Raw genomic sequence first — 26,596 nt, 5'->3', positions numbered from 1 at the left:
CCTGGGATCAAGTCCCACATGGGGGGGGGTCTCTGCTCAGCAGGGAGCCTGCTTCCCCTGCACTCTCTGCCTGCCTCTCTGCCTACTTGTGATCTCTCCCTGTCAATTAAATAAATAACATCTTGTTAAAAAAAGGTTCTTCAAGATATAATAAATTAAAAAATAGATACATATTGATACAATATGTTACAATAGATACAATAGATACATATACATATGCTTGTATATGCATAGAATAGGTATGTTTGAAAGGAATCACAAGAAACTGACAACAGATTGCCTTTAGGGAGAGAAATTGGTTGGGGATGGGAAAGGTTATGGACAGGGGTGGGGTAGAGACTTCACTGTAAATCCTTTTGTAGCTTTTGACTTTGAATTAAAATTAAAAAATTCACACACTGGAGATCTAAAATACTAAAACGATTTTTTTTAAAGATTTTATTTATTTATTTGACACAGAGAGAGAGATCACAAGTAGGCAGAGAGAGAGAGGAGGAAGCAAGCTCCCCGCTGAGCAGAGAGCCCAATGTGGGGCTCGATCCCAGGAGACCTGAGCCGAAGGCAGAGGTTTTAACCCACTGAGCCACCCAGGCACCCTACTAAAATGATTTTTTAAAAGATTTTATTTCTTTATTTGAGAGAGCGTGTGAGTGAGAGAGAAGAAAAAGGAGCAACAGAGGGAGAGGGAGAAGCAGGCTCCCCGCTGAACAGGGACCCTGAGGTAGGGCTTGATGTGCGGCTGGATCCCAAGACCCTGGGATGATGACCTGAGCTGAAGGCAGTTGCTTAACCCGCTGAGCCACCCAGGCGCCCCTACTAAAACATTTTATATAAATGTAATTTAATCAGTGAAAACTTTCTTACATAATTCTGTAAATCTAAGTATATAATATGTTGTGTTTTCATTATCTTGGTAGATGATAATAGTAGAAAAATTGGTATGAAGTTGGAAACTTTATATGCCATGGTATATATACTTTATAGAGTCTTGAAAAGAAATGAGTATTTGCTTTGTTTTCTTTTGACAGCATGCCTATGCGCTAGAACTTCTATTTGATCAATTGCATGAAGGAGCTAAAGCTCTCGATGTAGGATCTGGAAGTGGAATCCTTACTGCATGTTTTGCACGTATGGTAAGAGCTTTATTTTTCATTCCATTCCAGGAGAAGCATATTATATATTTGGCTGTATATTTCTTTACTAGCAGTTTTGAGGGTTTTTTTTTGTTTGTTTTTTAATTTTACTAAGATAGCAGTTGGAACATGTATCACTTAGGTTTTTTTGTTGTTGCAAATAACAGAAGATATGGTCCAAATTCGGTCCCAAAGGGGAATTTATTTGGTTTATATAATGGAAAAGTCCAAAGTGTATCTGGCTTTTTGTGTGGCTGGATTCAAGAGAAGATCAGACGTTGTTATTGACAGTGGGTTTCTCTTTGGTTCTTGGTTTGGCTTTGCTTTCCTCCAAATGTTGGCTTCAGTGAGACTCTTCCCTTGTGATCACAAGATGGCAACCAGTAGCTTCCAGTCTGCCTTCTTCCAGATTCTCAGCTGGCAGAAAATGATGTAGAGAATCTGATTTCCAAACACTCCTACAGGGTATTAGAAATGAGAGTAGAGCTTCTTTTATATTAAGAAAAGTACTCTTAGAAAAATGCCTCGTTTATTATACTTCAAGTTTTATCACCAGAGGCTTATCTTGGTTAGTGACTCTCCTGAGTCTGTCTGGAGTTACCTGTGCTCAGATAATCAAATCAATTTATTACGAAAAATCTTGTCCCTGAGGGCTAGATAGGAAGATTCTGGTCTAGTTAGGTTGGGATTTATGGATGATGCATCTTTTAGAATCCATTTAACTTGCTGTAAATATGTAACTGGCAGACCACCAGCATGTAAGCTTCAGGGAGGGTGGGAATTTTATTTGATTTTTTTTTTTCCCGTTGATGTATCCTAAGCATCCAGAACGATGCTTGTTACATAAGACGACTCAGGTATTTCTTTTCAGTTGTCTTACTTGTTTTGTAAAAGTTAAGTTCCCTAATGGAATGTCAGGTTTTTTTATTTTTTGGTTTTTTAGGATTTTATTTATTTGAGAGAGAGGGTGCTCTGGAAAAGGAGACTATAAGAGAGAAAGCATGAGCAGGGGGAAGGGCAGAGAGAGGGAGAGCTGAGCAGGGAGCCCAACACAAGACTCAGTCCCAGGACTCAGAGATCATTACCTAAGCAGAAGGCAGACACTTAACCAACTGAGCCACCCAGGCACCCCAGGGTTTTTTTCTTTTACACTTAGACACAGTATTTACTTAACGACGTGTTCTTGATATTTGATATATTTATGGTTTTAGAGAAAAATTCACCTCTTAAAAATCATTAGATTTCTGAGTTACCTTTTTAAAAGTAGTGTTAATATCTTTCACATATTTACCATGTGCTAGTGAGTGTTCTAAGTGCTTTTTATGTATTCTTTTATTTAAGTCTCACATCATTTAAGAGGTACGTACCCTTTTCCTCGTCATTTTACAGCTGAGGAACCTGATTCATAGAATAACTTGCCAAAGTTGTACAGTTGTAAGTAAGTGATGAAGGTTAGACGTGAACCCAGGTTGTCTGACTTCAGAGTCTTTATTTTGTTAAATTTATTTTACAATTTATATTTATACTTGGGGCATTTTTATATTTTTATGTATTTTATATTTTCCACATATGGCAATAGAATCGGGTATAGAAATCTCTATACAATTTTTTATGTAATATTTTAATGTTTAAACTCACAGTTTTAGATGGAATTTAATTAAAAATGATTTTACCAACTACCATCTAATACTAGTTAAATACAGTTTAAGTATTTAATATTAATTTATTAAGCACTTATTATTAAGCATTTAATATTTAATATTAATAATAAGCATTTAATATTTGTCAATTATTAATTAATCAGTTAAGTCTTATTTCAGGGTGTGGGGTTTAAAAACGAGAACTCAAAGAAAGGATTTTTTTAGTATTGCAAGTTTTCGTAACTCCATTTCCTTAATTACTGAAATGTAATTATCCATTTGAGGGTTATAACTGAAAAAGTTGTATTTGGTAAATACAGTAAACTAGTAAATCTAATTGGTGGCTTGAGCTGTTTGTCTTCATTTCTCATTGCAGAATGTGACTTTAGGTGAGGAACCACTTTAATGACACTTCAGAAAGACAAATTTAGGCCAGTGAGCTATTGAATTATTCCCTCATTTCCAGGTTGGCTCTAGTGGAAAAGTCATAGGAATTGACCACATTAAAGAGCTAGTAGATGACTCAATAAATAATGTCAGAAAGGACGATCCAATGCTTTTGTCTTCAGGGAGAGTGCAACTGGTTGGTGAGTATCAGAAAACTTTGAAAATTTCCTCTCTGGAGGATTTTTGTTTTCAGAAGATCTCATGCAAGCTAAATAATACTCAAGCTAGTTTTTGCTTTGTTTTTTTTTTTTTTTTTTTTTTTTAAACATTCTCTTTTAAGTCCTAGGTGAGGAAAACAGTTATTGTAAAATATTATGCTGGCTGTACCTTGACCACAGTGGTGATATGACTGTTAAGCATTTCAGAAAATGCTCATGTTGTGAATTCTTTCTTCATTGCTTTTGAAGAAGTAATAGCAAAGTAGCAAGTGTCCATTATGAAAAACTTAAAGTGCAACAATGAATACTGTTACGCTGAAATAATAAATAAAATGGAAAAAAAAAAGAAATTAAAATAAAAAAAAATTTAAAGTGCAGAAATGTGTAAGATAAAAAAGAAACCCCTCCTTTTCCATCTTAAGTTTTGTAGACATATATGTATGAAAAAATAGACACAGTTTCTTTTTAATTGGCTCATACCTTCGTAGTTTGCTTTTTTCATCAGTATATAGTGAAAATATTTCCATGTGAGCACACTGTACTATTATGAGAAGTAACAAGCATTAAAACATGCAGAGAGCATAAATGTGAAGCTTAGCAAAAATACCTGCTTCGTCATCACACTGATCTAGAAAGGGGAACAGCATTTGTAGCTGGGATGTCCCCTGCTTGCTTTTCCCTCCTCAGAACTCTTACCCTTCAGGAGAAGTGCTAACCAGCATCATTACTTTTATGTATTTACTGCTTAGTTGCACTTCCATAAATGATGCTCAATTTAATTTTGAGCATTAGATAAACAGAATCATACAGTATATATTCTATGATGAATGACTTCTCTCATTCAATATTATGTTTGTAAGATTCACCCATCTTTTTTGTATAATTAATTTTTATTGCTTGCTGTATAACATCCTACTGTAAGGACATTACCAAAATGTGTTTGTTTCTTCTACTGTAGATGGATATTTTGGGTTGTTTCTAATTTGGGGATGTTCACAGTACTGCTGTGAACATATGTGGACAGAGGTCCAAATGTGTATGAACACTCATCAGACAAGCATTCATTTGGGTAGAGCATTATTGCAGGTTCATAGGGTAACCATAGACATTGCAAAACTTTTTAAAAGTGATTGAACCAATTTACATTCCCTTCAGTAATGTATCATTGTTTTTAGTGCTCTTTGTTTTATCAACACTGGGTATTGCTAGATTTTTCTTTTCACCCACTTAGTGAGTGTATAGCAATAAGTCTTTGTGATTTTAATTTTGTATTTTCCTCCCAACTGGTGAGGTCAAACACTGTTTCATGTGCTTGACCATTTGGATGTTTTCCTTTGTGAAATGTCTTGTTCAGATATTGAGTTGTTTATATTTTTCTTTGATATGTAGGATCTCTACAGATTAGCCCTTTATTTATACATATTAAATCTTTTCTTTCACTCTGCAGCATGCCTTTTCACTCATATTGGTACCTTTTGGTTAATAGAAATACTTAATATTATTTTTTTAAGATTTTATTTATTTTTTTGTTTGAGAGAGTGCATGCTGAAGTGGGGGGAGGGGCAGAGGGAGAAGCAGACTCCCTGATGAGCAGTAAGCCCAATGCAGGGCTCCATCCCAGGACCCTGGGATCATGATGCTTAATGGGCTGAGCCACCTAAGCACCCCAATAGAAATACTTAATTTTAATGTATCAGACTTAATAGCTTTTTCCAGTGTTCTGTGTCCTTTTTAAAAAAAATTATTTATTTTAGAGAGAGAGAGGGTGAGCACGAGTGGGAGGGACAGGGGAGAGGGTGACAGAATCTGAAGCGCGCTTCTGTTGAGTGCCGAGCCCCACATAGGGCCCCACCTCATGACCCTAAGATCACGACCTGACCTAGCACCAAAAGTCGGATGCTTAACCAACTGTGCCACCTAGGCTCCCCTTCTGTGTCTTCTTTAAGGCTACTCTAAAATCAGTACACCAGGGTGACTCAGTCGTTGAAGCATCTGCCTTCAGCTCAGGTCATAATCCCAGGGTACTGGGATCAGGCCTCACATCAGGCTCCCTGCTCAGTGGGGAGCCTGCTTCTCCCTCTGCCTGCCACTATCCCTGCTTGTGTTCTCTCTCTCTCTGATAAATAAATGAATAAAAATTGTAAAAAAAAAAAAAAAAAAGAACATAAAATCATGAAGCTATGTCCCTGTGTTATTTTGCAAAAGCATTATTTTAGCTTTTCCCATTTAGATCTTTGATCTGTCTGACATTGATTTTTGTGCATGTAAGAGATAGAGATTCAAGTGTATATTTTTTTCCATATGAATATCCAGTTGTCCCCGCATCATTTATTAAAAGTTTCTCTTTGCTCAGCTTTAAGCCTCCTGTAATTCTTCACACTGGGTAGTTCTTTCTAAACAGATTTTAAAGCATAATTTTTTTTCTTTCAGTGGGGGATGGAAGAATGGGGTACGCCGAAGAAGCCCCTTATGATGCTATTCACGTAGGAGCTGCAGCGCCAGTTGTGCCGCAGGCAGTGAGTTGGGTCTTTTCCTGTGTTTCTGTGCTTGCGTTAACTACAGCTGTAAAAGACTTAAGAGAAATGACTTCTAGATGATCAAAACATAATTAGACTTTTATGTCATGCATTTTAATTACACTTAGTAGGCATTTTTTTTCATATGCAAAGTTGTATAAGTGCTTTGGAAAATTACTAAATTGTAGTTCACGGCTGTCTTATTTGAAATCGCATTTGATCCATCTAAGAACTAGTATGCCAGTGGAGTTAGGAAAATCCATCTGGAGTTCCAGATATGATTATCACTTGGTGTTTATGAAATACCAGAATGCGCAAGATTGCTAACTGCATGGGTGAAACCAGGAGGTATTTGTCATATATTTTACCCTCACAAAGCTTATATTCTGGAAGAAATGTGTTGTACATATAACAGGGAAATTAATGCAATGATAGTGTATCATTAGCATATAACATATATTGAAGGGAAAAGAAACCCCGTACTACTATAAGTTCAAGTGAGGGAGAGAACTTTATGTGAACAGTTAAGGAGACTATTTACATGGTCTAAGGAGACTGCATACAATGGAATTAGAACTGAATCTGAAAGAATAGTAGGGTTTGCATAGTTACAGTGAGAGGGAAGTATTGTATGCTACATAATCAAAATATTTAAGTACAAAATTGGTTTTTTGTTTTTAAATTTTTTTTTTTTTAATTCTAGAGAGAAAGTATGACAAGCAGGGAGGGGGATGAGGGGGAAACTCAGGCAGACTCTGAGTTGCGTGCAGAGCCCAACTTGGGACTTAATCCCAGGACCCTAAGATCGTGACCTGAGTCCAAATCAAGAGTCGAATGTTTAACTGACTAAACCCAGGCACCCCCAATCTTGGTTTTCTATTTCAGGAAGACTGATTAGCTTCTGTCAGCCCTTAATAATCCCTGGTTAAGTTCACTGAGTTCTTCAGTTTCTATGGTGTCTGGAGTTTTCCACTATTCTGGACTGGATGACTAGGGGCTAAGAGTGACACTTCTGCCCGGTCTCAGCCACTCCCCAGTCTGGAAGGGTTCTTAATTGTATGCTTAGATCAGTTAATGAGAAGCTGAAAGTTAAGAGAATTTGTTCTGGTTATTGACTGAATGACTAGAAAATTACTTACTTTCTCTGGCCCTGTTACCTTTTGTTGTTGGTTGTTTGTTTCCTTTCTAAAACTAAACCAGTGGTTTTATTTTTTTATTTTTTTAAAGTTTTTATTTATTTATTTGATAGAGAGAGATCACAAATAGGCAGAGAGGCAGGCAGAGAGAGAAGGGGAAGCAGGCTCCCTGCTGAGCAGAGAGCCTGATGCTGGGCTTGATCCCAGGACCCTGAGATCATGACCTGAGCCGAAGGCAGAGGCTTAACCCACTGAGCCACCTAGGTACCCCATAAACCGGTGGGTTTTTTTTTTAATTTTTTTTTTCCTAATTTTATTTGACACAAAGAAAGATCACAAGTAGGCAGAGAGATAGGCCGAGAGAGAGGGAAGCAGGCTCCCCGCTGAGCAGAGAGTCCAATGCGGGGCTCGATCCCAGGACCCTGAGACCATGACCTGAGCCGAAGGCAGAGGCTTAACCCACTGAGCCACCCAGGCGCCCAAACTGGTGGTTTTAACACATTTTAATTGAAGGGTTGATATGCTGCAAAGGGAATGCTTGACTGGCTCAGTAAAGCATGCAAATCTTGATCTTGGGGTCATGAGTTTGAGCCCCATGTGAGAAGGAGAGTTTACTTAAAATTAAAAACATATGTGCTGTAGAAAGATGTACAAGTCATAAATGAATAGCTCAGTGAATGTTCACATATGACACATGGTCTGTAGGTTTTTAACTTTTTTTTTTTTTTAATGCAACCTAGTAGGAACAGAACTGTATTTAAATGAAGGGGCTTGACTGCAGAGCTTATCTTCTCCACTAAGTCCCTGAGATGATCTCGAAGGGCATTTCTGGCTTTAGCTCAATACAAATTTAAAGATTTATTTATTTATTTTAGAGAGAGAAAGAGCATGTGCGCAGGGGGTGGGGCAGAGGGAGAGGGAGAGAAGCAGACTCTCCACTGACCCCACTGACCTGCTAGACACGGAGCCCAACTCTGGGCTTGATCTCACAACCCTGAGCTCATGACCTGAGCCGAAATCAAGAGTCAGATGCCTAACAGACTGAGCCACCCAGGCATCCCTAGCTTAGTATGAATTTAAATGTTTGTAGTAGCACTTGGAAGTATTGTAGGGGTCTTTAACACCTGATTAAAGAGAGACATGCTAAAAATAAATAAATAAATAGAGACATGCTGAAGGGAGGACCTTTCAGTTTTAGGATAACAGAAAAGATGTTTATGCTTCCTTTCGTATATCACCCCAAAACAACTAGAAAAGCAGGAAACAGAAACTCTGTGTTTCATTATCTTGGAGATTATACCTGCACTCCTGAACCATGTGGCCTACGCAGATGGAAGTGGGTGGAGCAGTAACTGACTCGGGAGGTGGAGGAAGTTGGGCCAAAGAGGCTGCAGAGGGGGTTATTGAAGAAATAATTTGGTCTGCACAACTTAGAAAGAACTTAGAAATTGGAGGCATGAGGATCTTGGAAGTCAGAGATGAAGTTTGGGTCTGGTAAGAGGGGCTGCTGCTTAAAATTCTCTATGAGAACAATTAGTGCTAAGCCCTAAACCCTAAGGAAGAAAGTTTCCAAGAACCAAAGGCCATGATTCTATAGTTTGAGTATCCAGTATGATGAATTTTTTCTAAAAAGAGAGGGGAAAAAAACCCCATAATATCACCATAAAGCTGTAGAGTGATAAAGATTCTAAAAGTTCCCAGAACAACAAGTCATAATCTGTTAAGGATTGGTAATCAGAAAGGCATCAGACTGCAACAGCATTATAATCAAGTCAGAGGAACAAACTCTCACAATTCTCAGCTGAAAATTATTTCCAACCTTGAATTCTGTACCCACATATATTGTCAAATACATAAAATATAGTTTTAGATATGCAAATCTCAGTCTCTCTCTTTTAAAATACTCCATGCACTGTTTCAGAATACTTCTAAAGGAATTGTTTTAATGCCAAAAAATGAGGGAGAATAGGGACGCCTGGGTGGTTCAGTCATTAGGCATTTGCCTTCGGCCCAGGTCATGATCCCGGGATCCTGGGATTGATCCCCACATCGGCCTCCTTGCTCAGGGGCAAGAAGCCGGCTTCTCCCTCTCCCACTCCCCCTGCTTGTGTTTCCTCTCTTGCTGTGTCCTTCTCTGTCAAATAAATAAATAAAATCTTCTTAAAAAATGAGGGAGGAGAGAGATGGTAGGGAAAACCAGAAAGAGCAAGCCCTGGAATCTGGGCAGTTTGAACAGCTGGCTGGGGAGAGAGATGATGAAGAGTCCCCAGCGTTAGAAGGGACCTTTCCTGACAAGAGCTGTGCAGTGGGGCTGGGGATTAACCAGCCCAGATTTGGAACTGGAGGAGGATGGCACTTGAAGCTACCAAACAACAACAGAACACTAATTAGGGGCGCCTGGGTGGCTCAGTCAGTTAAGCATCTGCCTTCGACTCAGGTCATGATCTCAGTGTCCTGGGATCAAGCCCCGCATCGAGCTTCTCCTTCTCCCTCCTCCACTGCTCCCCCTGCTTGTGTGCTCTTTCTCTCTCTCTCTTTCTGTCAAGTAAGTAAATAAATAAATAAATAAAATCTTAGGGGAAAAAACACTAATTAGATAGGTTTGACTGTGAAGATCTTACTGAGAAGTTATTGGAGGGTACAAATATTTAGAAAAAGTTACCCAAAAAATTGAGTGAAAAAAGAAGAGCTTCATTTTTTTTTAAGTTTATTCATTTTTCTTTTAAAGTAATCTCTGCACCCAGTGTGGGGCTCGAACTCACAGCCCCAAGATCAAGAGTTGTGCTCTTCTAATTGAGCCAGCCAGGCGCCCCAAAAGAGCTTCAGTTTCTTTTCTTTTCTTTTTTTTTTTTTTTTAAAGATTTTATTTATTTATTTGACAGAAATCACAAGAGAGGCAGGCAGAGAGAGAGGAAAGGAAGCAGGCTCTCTGCTGAGAGAGAGCCCGATGTGGGGCTCGATCCCAGGACCCCGAGATCATGACCTGAGCTGAAGGCAGTGGCTCAACCCACTGAGCCACCCAGGTGCCCCAAGAGCTTCAGTTTCTAAGTGTAGGATAAACAACTGTTGTCTAAGAAGGGAAACAGACATTGGATACCTCTTGGCTCAGCTGCAAATTATGTTTAAAGTCATAATTGAAAGTGTCTTTAAAAATTATGATAATTAGTTGGATTGAGGAAAGGAGAAAGGAGCAGAATAAGAGTGCTCAGGCTTTGCCTAGTGTATAATTTGAAATAAGAACATAAAGACTACAGTATGGTGACTCTAGGTAACAACACTGTATTGTGTATTTAACAGTTGCTGAGTGAGTAGGTCTTGAAAGTTCTCTTCATCACAAAGAAAAAATTGTAACTATCTGTGGTGATGGTTGTTAATTAAACTTATTGTGGTAATCATTTTGCGGTATATACATATTATCAAACCATATGTCATACACCTAAAACTAACATGATGTTATATGTCAATTATATTTTAATGAAAAAGATGAAAGACATGCTTTAGAAATAATCACTACAAAAAAGTAAATACTGATGACCCAGCCAAAAGCATTTAAAATATTTAATATGACTGGATTTAGGGGGCAAGTCTCCTTCATTTTATTGTAAACCTTGACATTTAGAGAAACAACTCAAGGAATACTTGTAAGAATTACTTGAGTAGGAGCGCCTGGGTGGCTCAGTTGGTTAAAGCCTCTGCCCTCGGCTCAGGTCATGATCCCAGGGTCCTGGGATCGAGCCCCACATCGGGCTCTCTGCTCAGTGGGGAGCCTGCTTCCCTCTCTCCCTCTGCCTGCCTCTCTGCCTACTTGTGATCTCTGTCTCTCTGTCAAACAAATAAATAAAATCTTAAAAAAAAAAAAAAAGAATTACTTGAGTAAAAATTAAAATGGGAAAAATAAGATAGGCTTGCTGACAACTGAAATTTTCATTGAGGACCCGCTTTTATGGGATAATCCCATCCAAAGTAAAGTTTCTCCCTTAGAGGGTTTGATAAGTAGTCATTACTAAGGCCATATTCAAATGTTAACATATGACTTGAAAGTTTTCTGACCAGAAGGGCTATCATTGAGTAGTTTTGGTTTTTCATTGACAAGGGTGTCTTCAGTCTGATGCTGCAGGAACTCCAGCTCTACCGTCCTTTGTCATGGTGCCAGTATTTCTAAATTCAGTCATAAAACCGAGGTTCCCTTGTTTTTTGGCTCAGTGATGCCCTTAAATTCTGCAGTGATAGGATAGGGACTCCTTGCTGATTTTTGCACTCCCTTGCTCCCTTCTCTGCTCCAGACCACAAAGATTCAAAACAGGGGTACGGGCATTGAAATGTTCTGCTTTGCCTTTGATCTTCCGAAGAGGCTAGCTCTACATTATGTGGTTAGCTCATACTGAGCCCTCCAGTTGTACCACGTACCGTGTTAGGTACCAGGCGCACAAAGATGAATAACATCACAGTCCCTCTTGTCAGAGAACTTGTAGTTTAGTAGTGGAGGTCTATAGGTAAATGGGTAGGTAGTGACTTCAGTAATAAATTTAAAAATCAAAGTATGGGGGCGCCTGGGTGGCTCAGTGGATTAAGCCGCTGCCTTCGGCTCAGGTCATGATCTCAGGGTCCTGGGATCGAGCCCCGCATCAGGCTCTCTGCTCCGTGGGGAGCCTGCTTCCTCCTCTCTCTCTGCCTGCCTCTCTGCCTACTTGTGATCTCTCTCTGTCAAATAAATAAATTAAAAAAAAAAAAATCTTTAAAAAAAAAAAAAATCAAAGTATGGATATACTAAATGAAGTGCATTTCTGCTTTCTGCTCCTGGACACTGGAAGTTGTTTGTGGTGATGCAAAATGACTTTCAATATAAAATTTATAACTTGGTGTGCATGTCTTTTTCTTTTCCTTCTTCTTTTCAGCTGATAGACCAGTTAAAGCCTGGTGGGAGATTGATATTGCCAGTTGGTCCCGCAGGTGGAAACCAGATGTTGGAGCAGTACGACAAGCTACAGGACGGCAGTGTCAAGATGAAACCCCTGATGGGAGTGATATACGTGCCTTTAACAGATAAAGAGAAGCAGTGGTCCAGGTGGAAGTGATTTTATCTTCTGCTCTTTCTTCTTCCACACATGCAAGGTGAAGGGTGTGGATTCTAAGACATTAGACCACAAGAGCTGCTTTTTTTGGTTGTCACCTTTATGCTATTCCATTTTAACATCAGAAATCCACTACATTAAAAATCTAGAAAAATTTTGCATGAGTCTGCCCTTCTTTTGGTTTAACTCATATCTTTGGGAAAGGGGGGTGAGACTTGGTTGGCACAAAGGTGGGGTTTTTTTCCTTTTTTTTTTTTCTTTTTTTTTTTTTTTTAAAGAGGCATTTAGCCACAGTTCAGAACTTTCTAAGGATATTTTATTATCAGCTATTCTGTTTCTGTATTCACAAATCATTTTTGTAGCTGCCCTATGGCCATGGAAACAAAGGCTTTAGTCTGAAGAGAAGGGGCCATCCTTTCCTGCCTTGTTCATACCCTATTGAACCATTGTTACAAAGAAAAAGGGAAAAGATACTCTTGTCCCAGTTTTCAAAGGTGTCAGAATCCCAAAGAGGACATTCTTCCTCTCAGCTTGCTTTGCTTTCTCTCTTTCAATCAGGTTCATTGACATTCCTGTCTAACAACCTGTGCCTGTTTTACATTCAGCTCCTGTTTCAGAGCCGCTATAAGGAATAAACTTCTCGCTGGTCTATAAAACTGGCCAGCCCATTCTGAAGCCACTCTGAGTTCCTGGGGAGGGGAGTGGATTCTGTGAGTGCAAAGCCAGCGCAGTGCCCAGGTCTCACAAACCCACCCAAAGGGCCAACAGCATGCAGCATAATCGTACAGCATGGCTCATTGTAATGCCTCCTTGTGTTTTATGTCTCAGCATTATCGGAGTATTTTGTCTGAAGCCAAGGTTTCTCTCCTTCCTCTGTCCTTCTCCCTTCCCCTCCCCGTTTCTTCATTGGGAAGGAGAGAGAACAATAAGTAAGGCACTAGCTAAGACTATTTAAAAATTCAGTGTCAAAATAAGAAAGACTTTACAAGTTTCCTTGTTTTAGAATCTTTTTTTATTTGACAGAGGTACTTATTTTTAGATAATTATTTTTTTAATGAGTAAAATGATGATTATAAGTGTCACAGACTTCTTAATTTTGTGTTTTTGGAAAGAGGAAAGACACCTTTTGAGTGAATGTTTAATTGCAAAAATGATAATGAATCTAACTTAGTTTTCCTTTTCACTCTGGCCATTTCTGGGATATCTGACTAGGAATTGCTTTATTCTTCACATAATGTGGATTTAGCTATTTTCTTTGAACTCTAACCTGGAACACAAACACTTCTTTAAAAAAAAAAACAAAACTAAAAAGCCATGAGACCTGTCAGTTAAAATCATATAGTTATTAACAACTGATTACAGCCTTCCTTGACTTTGCTTCTCGTATGGTTATGTTGTTATATAATTGTATAGTTGCTGTTGTGTAAAAGGGGCAAATATACACTGAACTTACAAAATTTGATATCAAGTGAGAGTTCCGATTTTCATTAAGAAGTAAAGTTTTCTTTTCTTTTTTTTTTTTTAAAGATTTTATTTATTTATTTGACAGACAAAGATCACAAGTAGGCGGAGAGGAAGGCAGAGAGAGAGCCGGGGTAGGGAGTGGGAAGCAGGCTCCCTGCTGACCAGAGAGCCCGATGTGGGGCTCGATCCTAGGACTCTGGGATCATGACCCGAGCTGAAGGCAGAGGCTTTAACCCACTGAGCCACCCAGGTGTCCAAAAAGTTTTCTTTTTATATTCAGTAAGTACTAGTATTGAACATTCCCCTGTAGTTTGATGATGAAGGAATTACAATGGTATTTTGTTTTTATAACCAGATGTGGATTTAGCATGAAGCAAATGAAACTTAAGCCTCAGGACCTTCACATGCTAAGGGGCCTTCTCAGCCAGTCTTGTTTTTAGTCCTTTTTTTCCCTTCATGGAGAGGTTCCCCCCCTTCCCAGGTCATAAAAGCTCTAGGTTTCCACAACACCTGTATCCACCCCTTATAAAACAAACTATTTGTATTAAATTTAGAATGAATTTTAAATTTATTGACAAGTCATTTACCAAATATATTTTTTTACCAAATATTTAAATATATATGCTTGTTTTTCTTTTTGGTTTTCAACTTTTTAAAAGATTGAGCAATTTTACACATATGTATCACTGGAAACTTTTCTCTAGTTGTACCAGGAGGAATTCCAAATTCTGTTGTAATTTCCTGTTTGTTCAGACACATTTTCCTACATCCAAAGATGTAGTGGGTCTTTTTTGTTTTGTTTTGTTTTGTTTTAGGTAAGCTCTGTGCCCACTGTGGGGCTTGCACTCATGACCCTGAGATCAAGAGTTGTTTGCTCTACCAGCTGAGCGATCTAGCTGTCCCCAAAGATAATCAGTTAATTGTAAATCTCTACATTTAAAGAATATAGTTTTAAAGAATGTACAGGTGAAACAAAATCTGAAAACAAAATTGGAAAAAACAACTGCCACATTAAGTATCTTTTGTACTAAAAGAAATTACTAGAAAATAGGGTGTTTCAAAGGGTAAAGCAACAATAGTTACTTAAAATCTAAAGAGACCATTAATAGGCTATTTCTTCTTGTATTCTTAGACTGTCAGTCAGGGTCCAGAACAGAAAATATGCTCAGCTTAGATTTGAAGTGATTTTAGTGAAGGATTGTTCAAAGAAATGTGGGAAAGGTTATGGGAATCTGGAAAAGACGTTGACATACCCAGGGACCAGGAACCTACCATGATAGGCTATAAGGGGAGGAAACAATTTTCCTGGAACTCACTGAGAGCAGGGACTGTACTAGGGCCATGGTTACTTAGCTGAGAATTTGAAACTGACCATTCTTGTGGAACTTAAAGTTACATGGGATATCCCCGCAAAAAATCTACAGAAGACAAACAGGCAGTTAGAGTGTAGTGTGTTTAGAAGGGAGCAGTTGTGTTGAAGCTAGACAGTGAAGTAATCAGAATTATATTTCAGAAAGATGACTTTGGCTGTGGTATAGAGAATAGATTGGAAGGGGACAGAATGACTTTCAGAAACAGAATGTGGTTGTAGCAAGTTAAGGGTGAAATGGTGGTGGCCTGAATTAAGGCAGTGGTAGTAAGGATAGAATGGGGTTGAAAAGAGTCACTTACCATTTTTTCAGTGCCCAGCCTACATCTGGGAATTAGGATCTCAAAAGCTCCTAGTCCGTTTTATTGCCAGGTTAGGTGATCTCTGTTCTTTCAGATTTTCTTCAGGATTAATTTAACAGCGCATCCCCATGCTTGCTTCTGGACCTTCTCTTGCTTCTCACCAGCCTTCCATCCTTCTCTTCCTGAAGAATCCAGAGCTAGTTGCCATGCCCCCTGAGGGTGAGATCCAGTCTTTGCTGAGAAAGTGTGGTAGAAACTATCTGGGGGAAATATGCCCCAGTGGGCATGCCGAATTCTCATGCCAAATAAAGCCCAAAGCCTGAATGTAGACTTACATTTCTGTATACTTGGAAAAATGTCAATAATTTTGGTGAAAATTAAAAGGGGAGACAACATCAGTTGTATGAGCCATAGACCTAGAACCTGTGGTATTCTGTTCATGACTATGAATGTGTAGTAGTTGTATTAGTTGCTTCGTAAACTCTTCATATTTTTTAAATTTGTATTTTATTTTACATAAGTATATGTAGAAATCAATATTTTGTTCATCATCTGGTAAGTTTTTTTTTTAATATTTTATTTATTTATTTGACTGAGAGAGAGATCACATGTAGGCAGAGAGGCAGGCAGAGAGAGGGCGGGAAACAGGCCCCTGCTGAGCAGAAAGCCTGATGTGGGGCTTGATCCCAGGACCCTGAGATCATGACTGGAGCTGAAGGCAGAGGCTTAACCCTCTGAGCCACCCAGGCACCCCAAGTTTTTTATTTTTAATGATCACAACAGTCAATGAGAATAAGTCCATCTCTGGTTTGTGAACCTGAGTAATGTTTCCGGGTTCTCATTCTGTAAGCGCTTTGGTTATCAGTGTCATCTCAAAGTGCCATATGCACATGAAAAACATGTTATGAGTTGGTTGGGCATTTCTAAGATTGACGGGGTAGGTCCTAGGGTATCCAGTTGTTCCTGTGGTCATATTGTTCTAGATTGTCCCTTTTTAATTTCTTTACATACGTTACAGCATTATGACATTTTGCATCTTACAGGCAGGGATACGTGTTGTTTTTGGAATTCTTTTTATATCTTTCATAATGCTTTGTATAATTTGCTTTATTATCTCAGAAATCCCATTAAGTAGAACCCATTCATGGATTTTGATTGTTGTTTCTTGGTGGCATCTTCTCGTTTGTTCTTGATAAAGAATATATAATACTAATGTTAGGTTACAGTTATTAACCTAATAAGTTATGTATAATTATACATTATATAATAAAATAATATATAGTTATTAATCTAGTGAATATGTTTAGCACATATATAATAAAAAGACTTTCTAGAAATTTAGGACGTAATACTTTTTATTGTAAGTGATCCACACATGTAAGTCAGATAATGATAGTTACGTAGAATATGGAATATTAAGTGGAAAAATAAATGACTTGAAAGTTATATAGATGTTAGAGTATTAGGATGTGACATTTATAAGAAATGTCAAATTTTTGATTTTCTTTGGCACCCTAAATGTTAAAATTTAGATCTATAGACTAAATTTCTTCTCCTTTTCTTTTTTTTTAGTGCTGTACATTTTCCTTATTTGTTTTTACTAATACAATTTCTGACTACCAAAATAATACATACGTAATGTAAAAATTTTTAGAAGTACAAAGGATGAAATAAAAATCACCCACAGTCCCAGAACCTAGAGATAACCACTATTAACCTTTTGATATTTTTTTACTCTTTTGTCCATAGTTCTTTATATATTTTTTTAATCTTGAGATCATATAGTACCATTATATTGTAATCTTCTTTTTCCATTTTATTAAGTGTTATCAACATTGTCACACACTGTTAGCTTTCTTACAATATGATTTTCCTCCAGTTTTATTGAGATATAATTGACATAGAATTATTTCTTTTACATGTACAATATAGTGTTCTGATATATGTATATACTACAAGATAATTACCACATTAAGTTTTGTTTTATGGTTTGAGGTCTTAATTCAAGTCTTTAATCCATTTTGAGTTGATTTTTTTTGTGTGTGGTGTTAGATGGTCATCCAGTTTCATTCTTTTGCATGTGGCTTTCTAGTTTTCCCAGCACCATTTACTGAAGACACTATCTTTTCCCCACTGTATGTTCTTGGCTCCGTAATTAATTGACTATATATGTGTGGGTTTATTTCTGGGCCCTCTATTCTGTTTCCTTGACCCATGTGTCCTCTTTTTATGGTACTGCCATACTATTTTGATTATTAGAATTTTGTAATATAGTTCGAAATCAGGAAGAGTGATACCTCCAGCTTTGTTCTTTCTAGAGATTGCTTTGGCTCTTTGGGTCCTTTTATGGTTCTATACAAATTTTAGGGTTGTTCTGTTTCTGTGAAAAATGCTCTTGGGATTTTGATGTGGATTACATTGAATCAGTAGATTGCATTGGGTAGTATGGGTATTTTAACAGTATTCATTCTTCCAATCCACAAGCACTGTGTCTTCCATTAATGTCTTATACTTTTCAGTGTACAGATCTTTCACCTTGTTTAAATTTATTTTAGGCATTGTATTCTTTTCTGATGCAATTATAAATGGATTGTTTTCTTAATTTCTCTTTCTGATAGTTCATTATTGGTGTATAGAAACACAACTGAATTCTGTATACTGATTTTGTTTCCTGCAACTATATTGAATTAGTTTATTAGTTTTGACATTTTTTTGTGTTTTTTAGGGTTTTCTATATATAACATGTTGTCTGCAAAAAGAGATAGTTTTACTTCTTTCTTTCCGATTTTGATGCCTTTTATTTCTTTTTCTTGCCTAATTGCTCTGGCTAGGATTTCCAGTGCTATGTTGAATAAAAGTGGCGAGAGTGGGCATCCTTGTCTTGTTCCTGATCTTAGAGGAAAAGCTTTCAGCTTTTCACCACTGAGTATGATGTTAGCTGTGGGCTTGTCATATATGGCCATTATTATGTTGAGGTACGTTTCCTCTCTACCCAGTTTATTGAGAGTTTCTATCCTTTTCCTTTTTAAAAAAATTTTTTTAATTGAAGAGGATATTTGGAAATGTTTGTACTGTGTTGTTGGGCAGTAAGGATATTTATTTATAATATCCTTAATGCCTTGCAATAGGCAAGTCAAATATGGTATATTATTTTACAAAAATAATAGTATCTTCAGTTCACATTTTAAAAAGCACAAATGAATTTATGAATAGAGCACTTTGCAAATGAACTCTTTGTAGATTAAATATTTTAATGCTTGCATGAATTTAAGTAAATCTATTCCATGAGAATTATAATGCTTTAATTATTTAGAAGAATATATTAAGAGCAACCAGAACTGGTAATTTGTCATTAAACAGATAATCCAGTACTCCATGACAGTGGCAGCTTATGGGAGACATAATCTTTACAATAATTTCTCACACAATTTACAAAATTCAGTTTTTAAAAAGAAGCATATTACCTTATAGTCCCTTAATTCACCACGTACCTGGAAAATCTTAGTTCTTTATTCACTTTCCCTTCAAACTTATTTTAACCTTTCAAAAAACTTTTTAATCTTTATTACAGACAGATTATAAGAATAGTACGAAGACTTCCTGAATCTCTTCATCCAGAGTTACCAGTTAACATTTTTCCACATGTGCTTTCTTGCTCCCTCTTTCTCTATATACACACAGGTCATATTTTTTTCTTGAAATCATTTGAGATTTAGTTGCAAACACATACTTCTTCACTCCTAAAATTCTTGAGTGTTGAACAATGTTTCTGTCACTCAGATTATCCTGAAGTATGAAGCTTTTTGGCTCTTTTGGTAGCTTTATTTTTTTACTTTTAACAGCTTTATTGAGGTATAATTTACATGCCATACACTTGCGGCTGCATCCTTCCTTCCTTCCTTCCTTCCTTCCCTCACTGGCACTGGCTGGTACAGTGCTGCACCCGGCTGAGGGAGTGGTTTCCTTTAGAGCTGAGAAACTGCCTTCTGAAATCAGCTGACAGATGCCATCTACACAGGATGCTTTTTCTCCCCGAGTTTGGGTTGAGAATGACCCACTCAGCATTTGTTAGCAGATAGTCTAAGCAAAAGACCACATTTTTGTCCAGTTTTGTCAATGTAACTATAAAAAATGATTCCAACTCTAAATACCCATAACCATTTTATGATAAGTAGTGTTAGCAAGATCCTCGGTCTAAAAGTTAAAATTTCTTTGAATTTTTGGCTGTGGAGGAAGAAAGTTACCTTCAGAGCAAAAGCTAATGACTCCAGGGCCTTCAGGTCTCATATTTCATTCTGGAGTAGCATGAGAGATGTTTGGATGGCTGACTTCCATTTTTGCTTTGACTTGGGGCTGTTTGCTTTTTTTTTTTTTTTAAGTGCTTGGGGTTTGGTGTGTATTTTTACTTACTAATTGTATCTAAATTATTAGAAAGCCAAATTTTGTAGTACATAACACCTACTTATATATTTCTCTTTTTACCCCCAGGGATGAACTATAAAAGCGCCATCAGCTTGACCAGTATATAATATTACAGTGGATTGCTCATCTCAGTCCTCAGAGCTTTTTGAAAACCAACAGCATCACAGCTTGTTTTGGACTTCGTTACACTATTATTTTCAGCATGAAAATGTGTAGTTTTGTAGGGTTTCTAGTTCTTCAAAGAGGCACAGAAGCCGAGTTGGTGAAAGAATGATGCAGAGTATAAATTTGTGTATTATTACTTTAACATGCCCACATTTTACTTTAAAATATTAAAAGACGGGGTTCCACTAAATGGAAGACTTAGTTTGTGAATTAATTTCGAGGAGTGGTTTTTCTTAGGCACTTAATTCTGTTTCAATATTAATTTATCAAAATGCTCTTGTGCATATCAGATAACACCACTGTTCACAAGTTAAGATTCCTGGTTTTTGGATGTCTGTTAGCTGCCACTAAGAAAATAGAGATGAGCTTCCTTTTTAAAGCTTTTGATGTGGTGTCATAGAGTAGCATGTTGTAGATACAATCAGCTGCTTTGTTACCTTAAAACTAAGCATTTGTAAATATTGAAACTTGAGAAGATGGCAGGTGATGTCCTTTACCACACTTAGCTGTTCAGATTGGACGTAACTGACATAGTTCTTCCTTTCCCTCTTTACAATTTTAGGAGACTTGTAGCTCAGTATCGTTTTTTCTGTTTCTAATTTGCTGCTGATAATGTATATGAATTTACCATGCTGTGTAAGCTGGGACCCGGTCACTGAACAGTTTATGCAGTGCTGCTTTGCCAAATAAAGTTAAAAGTAAAAGAGGCATGGGTGGTGTTTGAATACAGAAGAAAGAACCACGTGTCCACCACATACGGAATGCTCACTGAGATCACAGAGAGAATGTGTCTCTGATGCCCCGTTTTATGAAACTGGAGTAGCCTGGATTGGTAACATTGGTCCGGCTGTGCGTTTGTAGACTGTGACTATGCAAGGATTACATCTTTCTTCTCTGCCCGACATAGGCCTTGCTCTCTTGTAGAGGAACAGCAAATGCTGAATGAGTGAGTGAATGAACTGACTTCATGTCAGGGAACAACAGGGTCAAGGATACATGTACCAAAATAATAATAATAATAATCATTAATAGATTTATTAATATAATAACTGGAAAATGAGTTTCTATGAGGGCAGTAGCACTTTGGGATCTTGTTTAAATATTGTGGTCTTAAACCTTTTATTAAAGGATCTTAGTCTTTCTAGGAGTTCTAGAACTTGAGAATAATATAAACTAGATCTAGTAGAACTAGTACTTCCAGGAAAGCAGCCCCCCTCCTTTGTGCAAATGTGTAGGATTCTGCCAAGTCAGTCCTTAGTGTGAGGTACTTGTCTGCCACCTCTTAAAGTCTTAAGCTTTATTTATTTAAAATGTTTTTTTATGCACACATCTTTTCACTGGTGTTTCTTCTTGGGCAAGATGTCAGACATCTTGCAAGAAACCAGCATCCGTTGGCAGCTCAAACTTGGGAGTTTCAGTTCCCTGCTGGCTTCAGTCTGCTGCTCTTGGTGCTGCTTCTGGACCCAGGGCATGGACCCTTTGGGGGCAGGACTCAGTGTCACTTGAGGTAGTTTCAAGGGTTAAGTTTTCTTTAGGTCTTAAATTGATTCTTAAACTTACTCACTGGTCTATATCCTTCATAGCCATTGCCAACATCTTATTATTTGTAAATCCCTTATGTTAGGTCTTGGGATGAGAAAAAAGTGCTTACTCTGAAGGAGTTTACAACCCGGCCGAGGGGGCAGTTTATAAACACAGTAGGGCCAAGTGCCACCTGATGGGTATAGACTAATGCCATGCCACGCATTACTGTTGGGTTCTACGCTTTTGTGAATTAAAATTTTTAAGTGTTGAAGAAACGGGAATGGATTTTAAGGGAGCATCGATAAGTGGCCGAGAGAACAATAATGAATTTTAACTCGGTCAAAAAGCGTTCTTTTTAAGGGAGCTGAATTTATAGATGTGCTGGTCAGAGATAAGAAATATCTCTTTAATCTGTAGTATTCACAATCTCTATACTACTTTAGCATGCTGTTTTTTTCTTCATAGAAGTGATTCCTTCACACAGTATAAAGAAGACACTGAAAATATTTTTTAAAGTTCCAGCTTTATGAGATCCTATTGAAATAAGGTGTTTTTACAGATTTGATTTTATTAAAGGGCAAATCTAGCTCCTGGTTAAGAATAAAATTAAGAATTCCAGTCTCTCCTTTTTTTTTTTAAGATTTGGTTTATTTATTTGACAGAAAGAGAGACAGAGAGAGCGGAAACACAAGCAGGGGGAGTAAGTGAGGGAGAAGCAGGCTTCCCACTAAGCAGGGGGCTCCATGTAGGGCTCAATCCCAGAACTGTGGGATCATGACCTGAGCCAAAGGCAGACACTTAACCAACAGAGCCACCCAGCTACCCCAAGAATTCCAGTTTCTAATGAGGGTTTCAACTATTTTCCAATCAGTAACAAGGGGGAAAAAATGACATTTTAGGAAAACAACACATTAACATTGTGCAACTATTTAAAATTCCTTCCCCTGATTTTTGAAAACCACCATTGCTCAAAAAAAGTCAATTACACTTTTTTTTTCTTTAAGATTTTATTTACTTGGCAGAGAGACAGCAAGAGAGAACACAAGCAGCAGGGAGTGGGAAAGGTAGAAGCAGGCCTCCTGCTGAGCAGTGGTTGAAATGGGGGCTCAGGGCTCAATCCCAGGACCCTGGGATCATAACCTGAGCTGAAGGCAGATGCTTAATAACTGAGCCACCCAGGAACCCCTCAATTACACTGTTTAAGTTGACTATAATGTATCTACCCTAAAGCATCTTAAAAATTCCATTTTTTATTTTTTTATAAGATTTTATTTATTTGTCAGCACAGCCCAGGAGGAGCAGCAGGCAGAGGGAGGGGCAAGCGGAGGGAGAATCGCTGAGCAAGGATTCCCAAAGCGGGACTCAATCCCAGGACCCTGGGAACGTGACCTGAGCGGAAGGCAGACATTTAACCGACTGAGCCTCCCAGGTGTCCCAAAAAATCCATATATTTTAAAATAGGATATGTTTTAGTAATAATCTAATGCTCATGAATTTTTTGAAGCCATTCTTAGCATCAGATTGTCAGCGAAGAAGTAGAGCTCCTCCCTCATCAGAGAGGGAGGTGTTTCTGGTTTTCAGCTCAATGTTAACAAATTTTCCAGCAGTTCGGTAAGGCATGAAAAGAGCTCATATGACAATGGACATTGAATACTAATGTAAATGAAATAGCAAACGGGTAATTTTTTAAATGTTCTAAATGGGGTTCAAAAGGCCAATAACTTAGGTAAGTGCTAAAATTCTTGGAGGGTATAAATCATCACTTCCTCCTACAACTTAGTTCTTTAGAGAACTACACAAGTAAACAGAAGTGTCTTATCAGAATTCAGTTTCATTTCTCTTGATTTCTCCTCCCATTTTTCAGGAAGATAATTCTGTTTCGTCCCCATGTGTTTAGAAGGGTGGCCGAAATAGATGGCCGGTAAGAAAATCCTGCATGAAGAAAACTGGCTGGGCCACGTGCCTGAGGAGTTTGCATCTGTGTACTGTAATATCATAAAAATGAAACAAGTCCTAGAGTTTCCTTATCTTTAACCCATCTACCAGTGCTGTAATAGTAGGTGTTAACTTCCCCTCCCCTCCCCTTGTAATAGGTGTTACTTCACCTTAGTAACTGTGTGGTCTGGGCCAGGACTCTAGGAAGTGCTCCCTTGCTTGGTAGAAGAGAACATCTGACTTTTAGTTCCCATAGATGCTATCTGGAGTCGGGGAATCCCTCTCTTCTCTTTAACCCTTGTTCCTTTTCTGACATGACAGCCGAGGGCTGCTGGAGCTGAAGAACTCATTCTTACTCAGCTGGAGTGTCCTAATAGGATGGGCATCACGAGAGGAATACTTTTTTGCCCAAAGGGCAGGTGATTCCAACACTGAAGACATTTTAAATATGAGAGGGCAGCAACCCAGAGGCCTAGGGCACTGAGGACATTTATATTTGAATTCCCACGCCCCAAACACATCACTATGCAACACCCCCTACACACCCCCTGCCAAAGGATCACATCACAGGGAGCATTTTTTTTTTTTTTTTTACCGGCCCCATTTGTTTATGTTTTTTGGTGATAATCCTGTCAAGATTTTGCTTACAAATTATATTATAGATGAAAGCCTGCAGGATTTCCACATTAATACAATTCTATCAGTTGTAAATAATTTATAAAAAAGGATATTTTCTGGGGAAAAATACCTGCCCTTCTTTAGGATCTTGGCTGCTGTATTACGATTACCTTCTAGGGAACAGTTGGATCAAGTAGGCTGGAAGGTACAAGTGGGCGTGTCAGTGGTTTGGGCCACTGCCTTCGGCTCGGGTCATGATCTCGGGGTCCTGGGATCGAGTCCCGCATCGGGCTCTCTGCTCGGCGGGGAGCCTGCTTCCCTCTCACTCTCTCTGCTTGCCTCTCTGCCTACCTGTGATCTCTCTCTGTCAAATAAATAAATAAAATCTTTAAAAAAAAAAAAAAAGGGCGAATCAGACTATTGCCCCTCAGCAGTAAACAACAGTGAAGGCATGATCTCAGATTGCACAGCTCATGGTTCTTTCTCATTTCCTCGTTCTTCTGTACACACATCTCTAGATCACACAGATTTCTCTTGATCTGTTTTTATCTGTGAAACTGCTTTGTTTAAATATGAGAACATAGCTTTTTGATTTATTTGGAATTTTGGGTCTTCAGTCTTACAAAATGATGATGAATGAAAATAAAAACTTTTTTTTAAGTCCATATACTCAATACAATTTTCCCTAAGCTTTTCAGTAAAAGTAATTTTTAAGTAAATTTTTAAGTAAAAAGTAACCTTTTAAAGTGTTTTGAGGGGCTCCTGGCTGGCTCCGTCAGAAGAGCATGTGACTCTTGGTCTTGGGTTGTGAGTTTGAGCCCCAGAAAGGGTGTTGAGATTACTTAAATAAAAACTTAAAAAATTTTAAAAAGTGTGTTTTGAGAAGTTTCCTAAGTTTTGAAATGACTGTATAGAAATATCTTTAAGCTGAATGATATTGTATGTTGATCTCTTCCCAACTTACAGTGTGGTAGCTCACACCCAAGACTCAGAGCTGAGGTGATGGGAGAATTAAAATGAGTAGGAATGAAGACACACTGAGAGACGTACGTGAAGCAAAGGGAGAAGGCTCGGTTCTAACCAGTTCATCTCTGGACACATTTGGGTTTCCATGTGTCTAACCTTATTTTCATCCTTGGTGGTTTTATATTTAACCAAAAAACTGTTTGCTGTTCAAATAGCCATGAAATATGCACTTTATTTGGGATTCTAGAATTGAGTAAGACTAGAGAGCTGAGAAAAATGCGGCCAGTGCCCAAGAAAAAGTCAGCCACACAATTGCTTAAAAAGCCAGGGAGATGAGAACATTTGTGAACAGCAAACTGAAAGCGAGGCTTTTCCCTCTTTATGGTGCGGGCAGTTTTTCATTAGAATTACCATTCAGTTTTAATGTCATCAGTTGCAGAAAACCTGGAGTCCAGAAAAGAAAAGAAGTAACTGAAGTCACTATGATAGGAACAAAGTGGCGCAATCGCTAAAATGAACTTGGGGACAGTATAACTTAACAGAGACCCCAAATGACCATCTCAGGCTTGGAAGCTTCTGTTACGTGGCCTCATCACTGCAATGTGGGCAGAACGGGAGAGGACACGGACGGTGCCTGGGCTCCTGGGCACACCACACCGTGGTACGTTTCTGTACGTGACGTCCAGGTAAATCATCAGCAAGGTCTGCCTCGAACCCCCAAACTGAAGAATAGAAATCTACACCTCTGCATCTGGGTTGTGGGAAACAGTGAAGAACAACTTGAAACAGCCATCAGTGGCTGAGGAGGGTCACTGAGTGTGAAAGTGAATGGGGGAGCCAAATCACAGATGATGAAAAGGCAGTAGGAGAAAGATGAGGTCTTCTGTCATCTTCCTGTGGAAGAGAACAAATCTGATCCTCAAGCGACTGGAGACGTTCAAATGCTTGGGGAGGGACGGTGACAGCTGTTTTCTACTTGTACTGAGTATTAGAGCAAAGAAGCTGTATGGTTTCTTTTTTTCTTTTTTAAGGTTTTATTTATTTTAGATAGTGTGTGTGTGTGTGAGAGAGAGAGAGAGAGAGAGAGAGAGAGCATGAGATGGGGGAGGTCCAGGGGGAGAAGCAAACTCCCCACTGAGCAGGGACCCCAGTGGGACGGGACTCGATTCCTGGGATTCCGGGATCATGACCTGAACCGAAGGGCAGTCACTTAACCGACAGCCATCCAGGGGCCCAGCTGTACATTTTCTGGAAGATGGCTTCTCTCTCAGGAAAAGACACGTGAGACACAAGAACATGTTTGAGCAGTAAGTAGTGGACAATCTTCTCTTTGAAATTATTTTTAAATTATCTTAGATACAAAACTCCTCCAATCAGATACAGGGAAGTTGACTTTTAAAAGTTGACTTTTAAAAGATGACATTCAGTCCATCTGACAATATAACTATTTTGTAGACCTTGATTCTCCTTCTTTAATTCTTAATTTCCCCCTTTGCAAGATAAGGTTGATATGATTAAATCCAGGTAATATAGTAACAGCTCAGTAAAAGCAACTTATGATGATGATTAGATTAAAAGGTTATTTAGAAAGGCATAAGAATAAAATACAATTTATTAAAGGGATATTGTACACATGGAGGTGGACATCTTTTCTCAAGTATTTCACACCATAGCAATGCTAAACCATGTTTAATTTCTTCATGTATAAAAAGATGTGCCGAAAGATGAA

At 38.2% G+C, this 26,596-nt stretch overlaps 1 protein-coding gene across 2 annotated transcripts in view; it reads left to right on the top strand.

Annotated features, from left to right (window-relative positions):
- The window catches only part of PCMT1 (protein-L-isoaspartate (D-aspartate) O-methyltransferase), a 47,494-nt gene extending 26,962 nt beyond the window's left edge, over positions 1-20,532 (top strand). Inside the window, exons 4-8 of one of the 2 annotated variants that reach the window (XM_046005757.1) lie at positions 1,029-1,133; positions 3,240-3,360; positions 5,809-5,894; positions 11,926-12,142; positions 19,726-20,532. In XM_046005757.1, coding sequence (XP_045861713.1) covers positions 1,029-1,133; positions 3,240-3,360; positions 5,809-5,894; positions 11,926-12,105 — 492 coding nt within the window. In that variant the 3' untranslated portion in view covers positions 12,106-12,142; positions 19,726-20,532. The remainder of the gene's footprint in view (positions 1-1,028; positions 1,134-3,239; positions 3,361-5,808; positions 5,895-11,925; positions 12,143-19,725) is intronic. The other variant, XM_046005755.1, reaches the window with a different exon arrangement.
- Positions 20,533-26,596: the final 6,064 nt, after the last annotated feature.

The sequence above is a fragment of the Meles meles genome, chromosome 5 (genome assembly GCF_922984935.1).
Source record: "Meles meles chromosome 5, mMelMel3.1 paternal haplotype, whole genome shotgun sequence".
Classification (NCBI taxonomy): Eukaryota; Metazoa; Chordata; class Mammalia; order Carnivora; family Mustelidae; genus Meles; species Meles meles.
The sequence above is the reverse complement of the archived record's forward strand: the minus strand, read 5'-3'. Positions and strand labels throughout refer to the sequence as shown.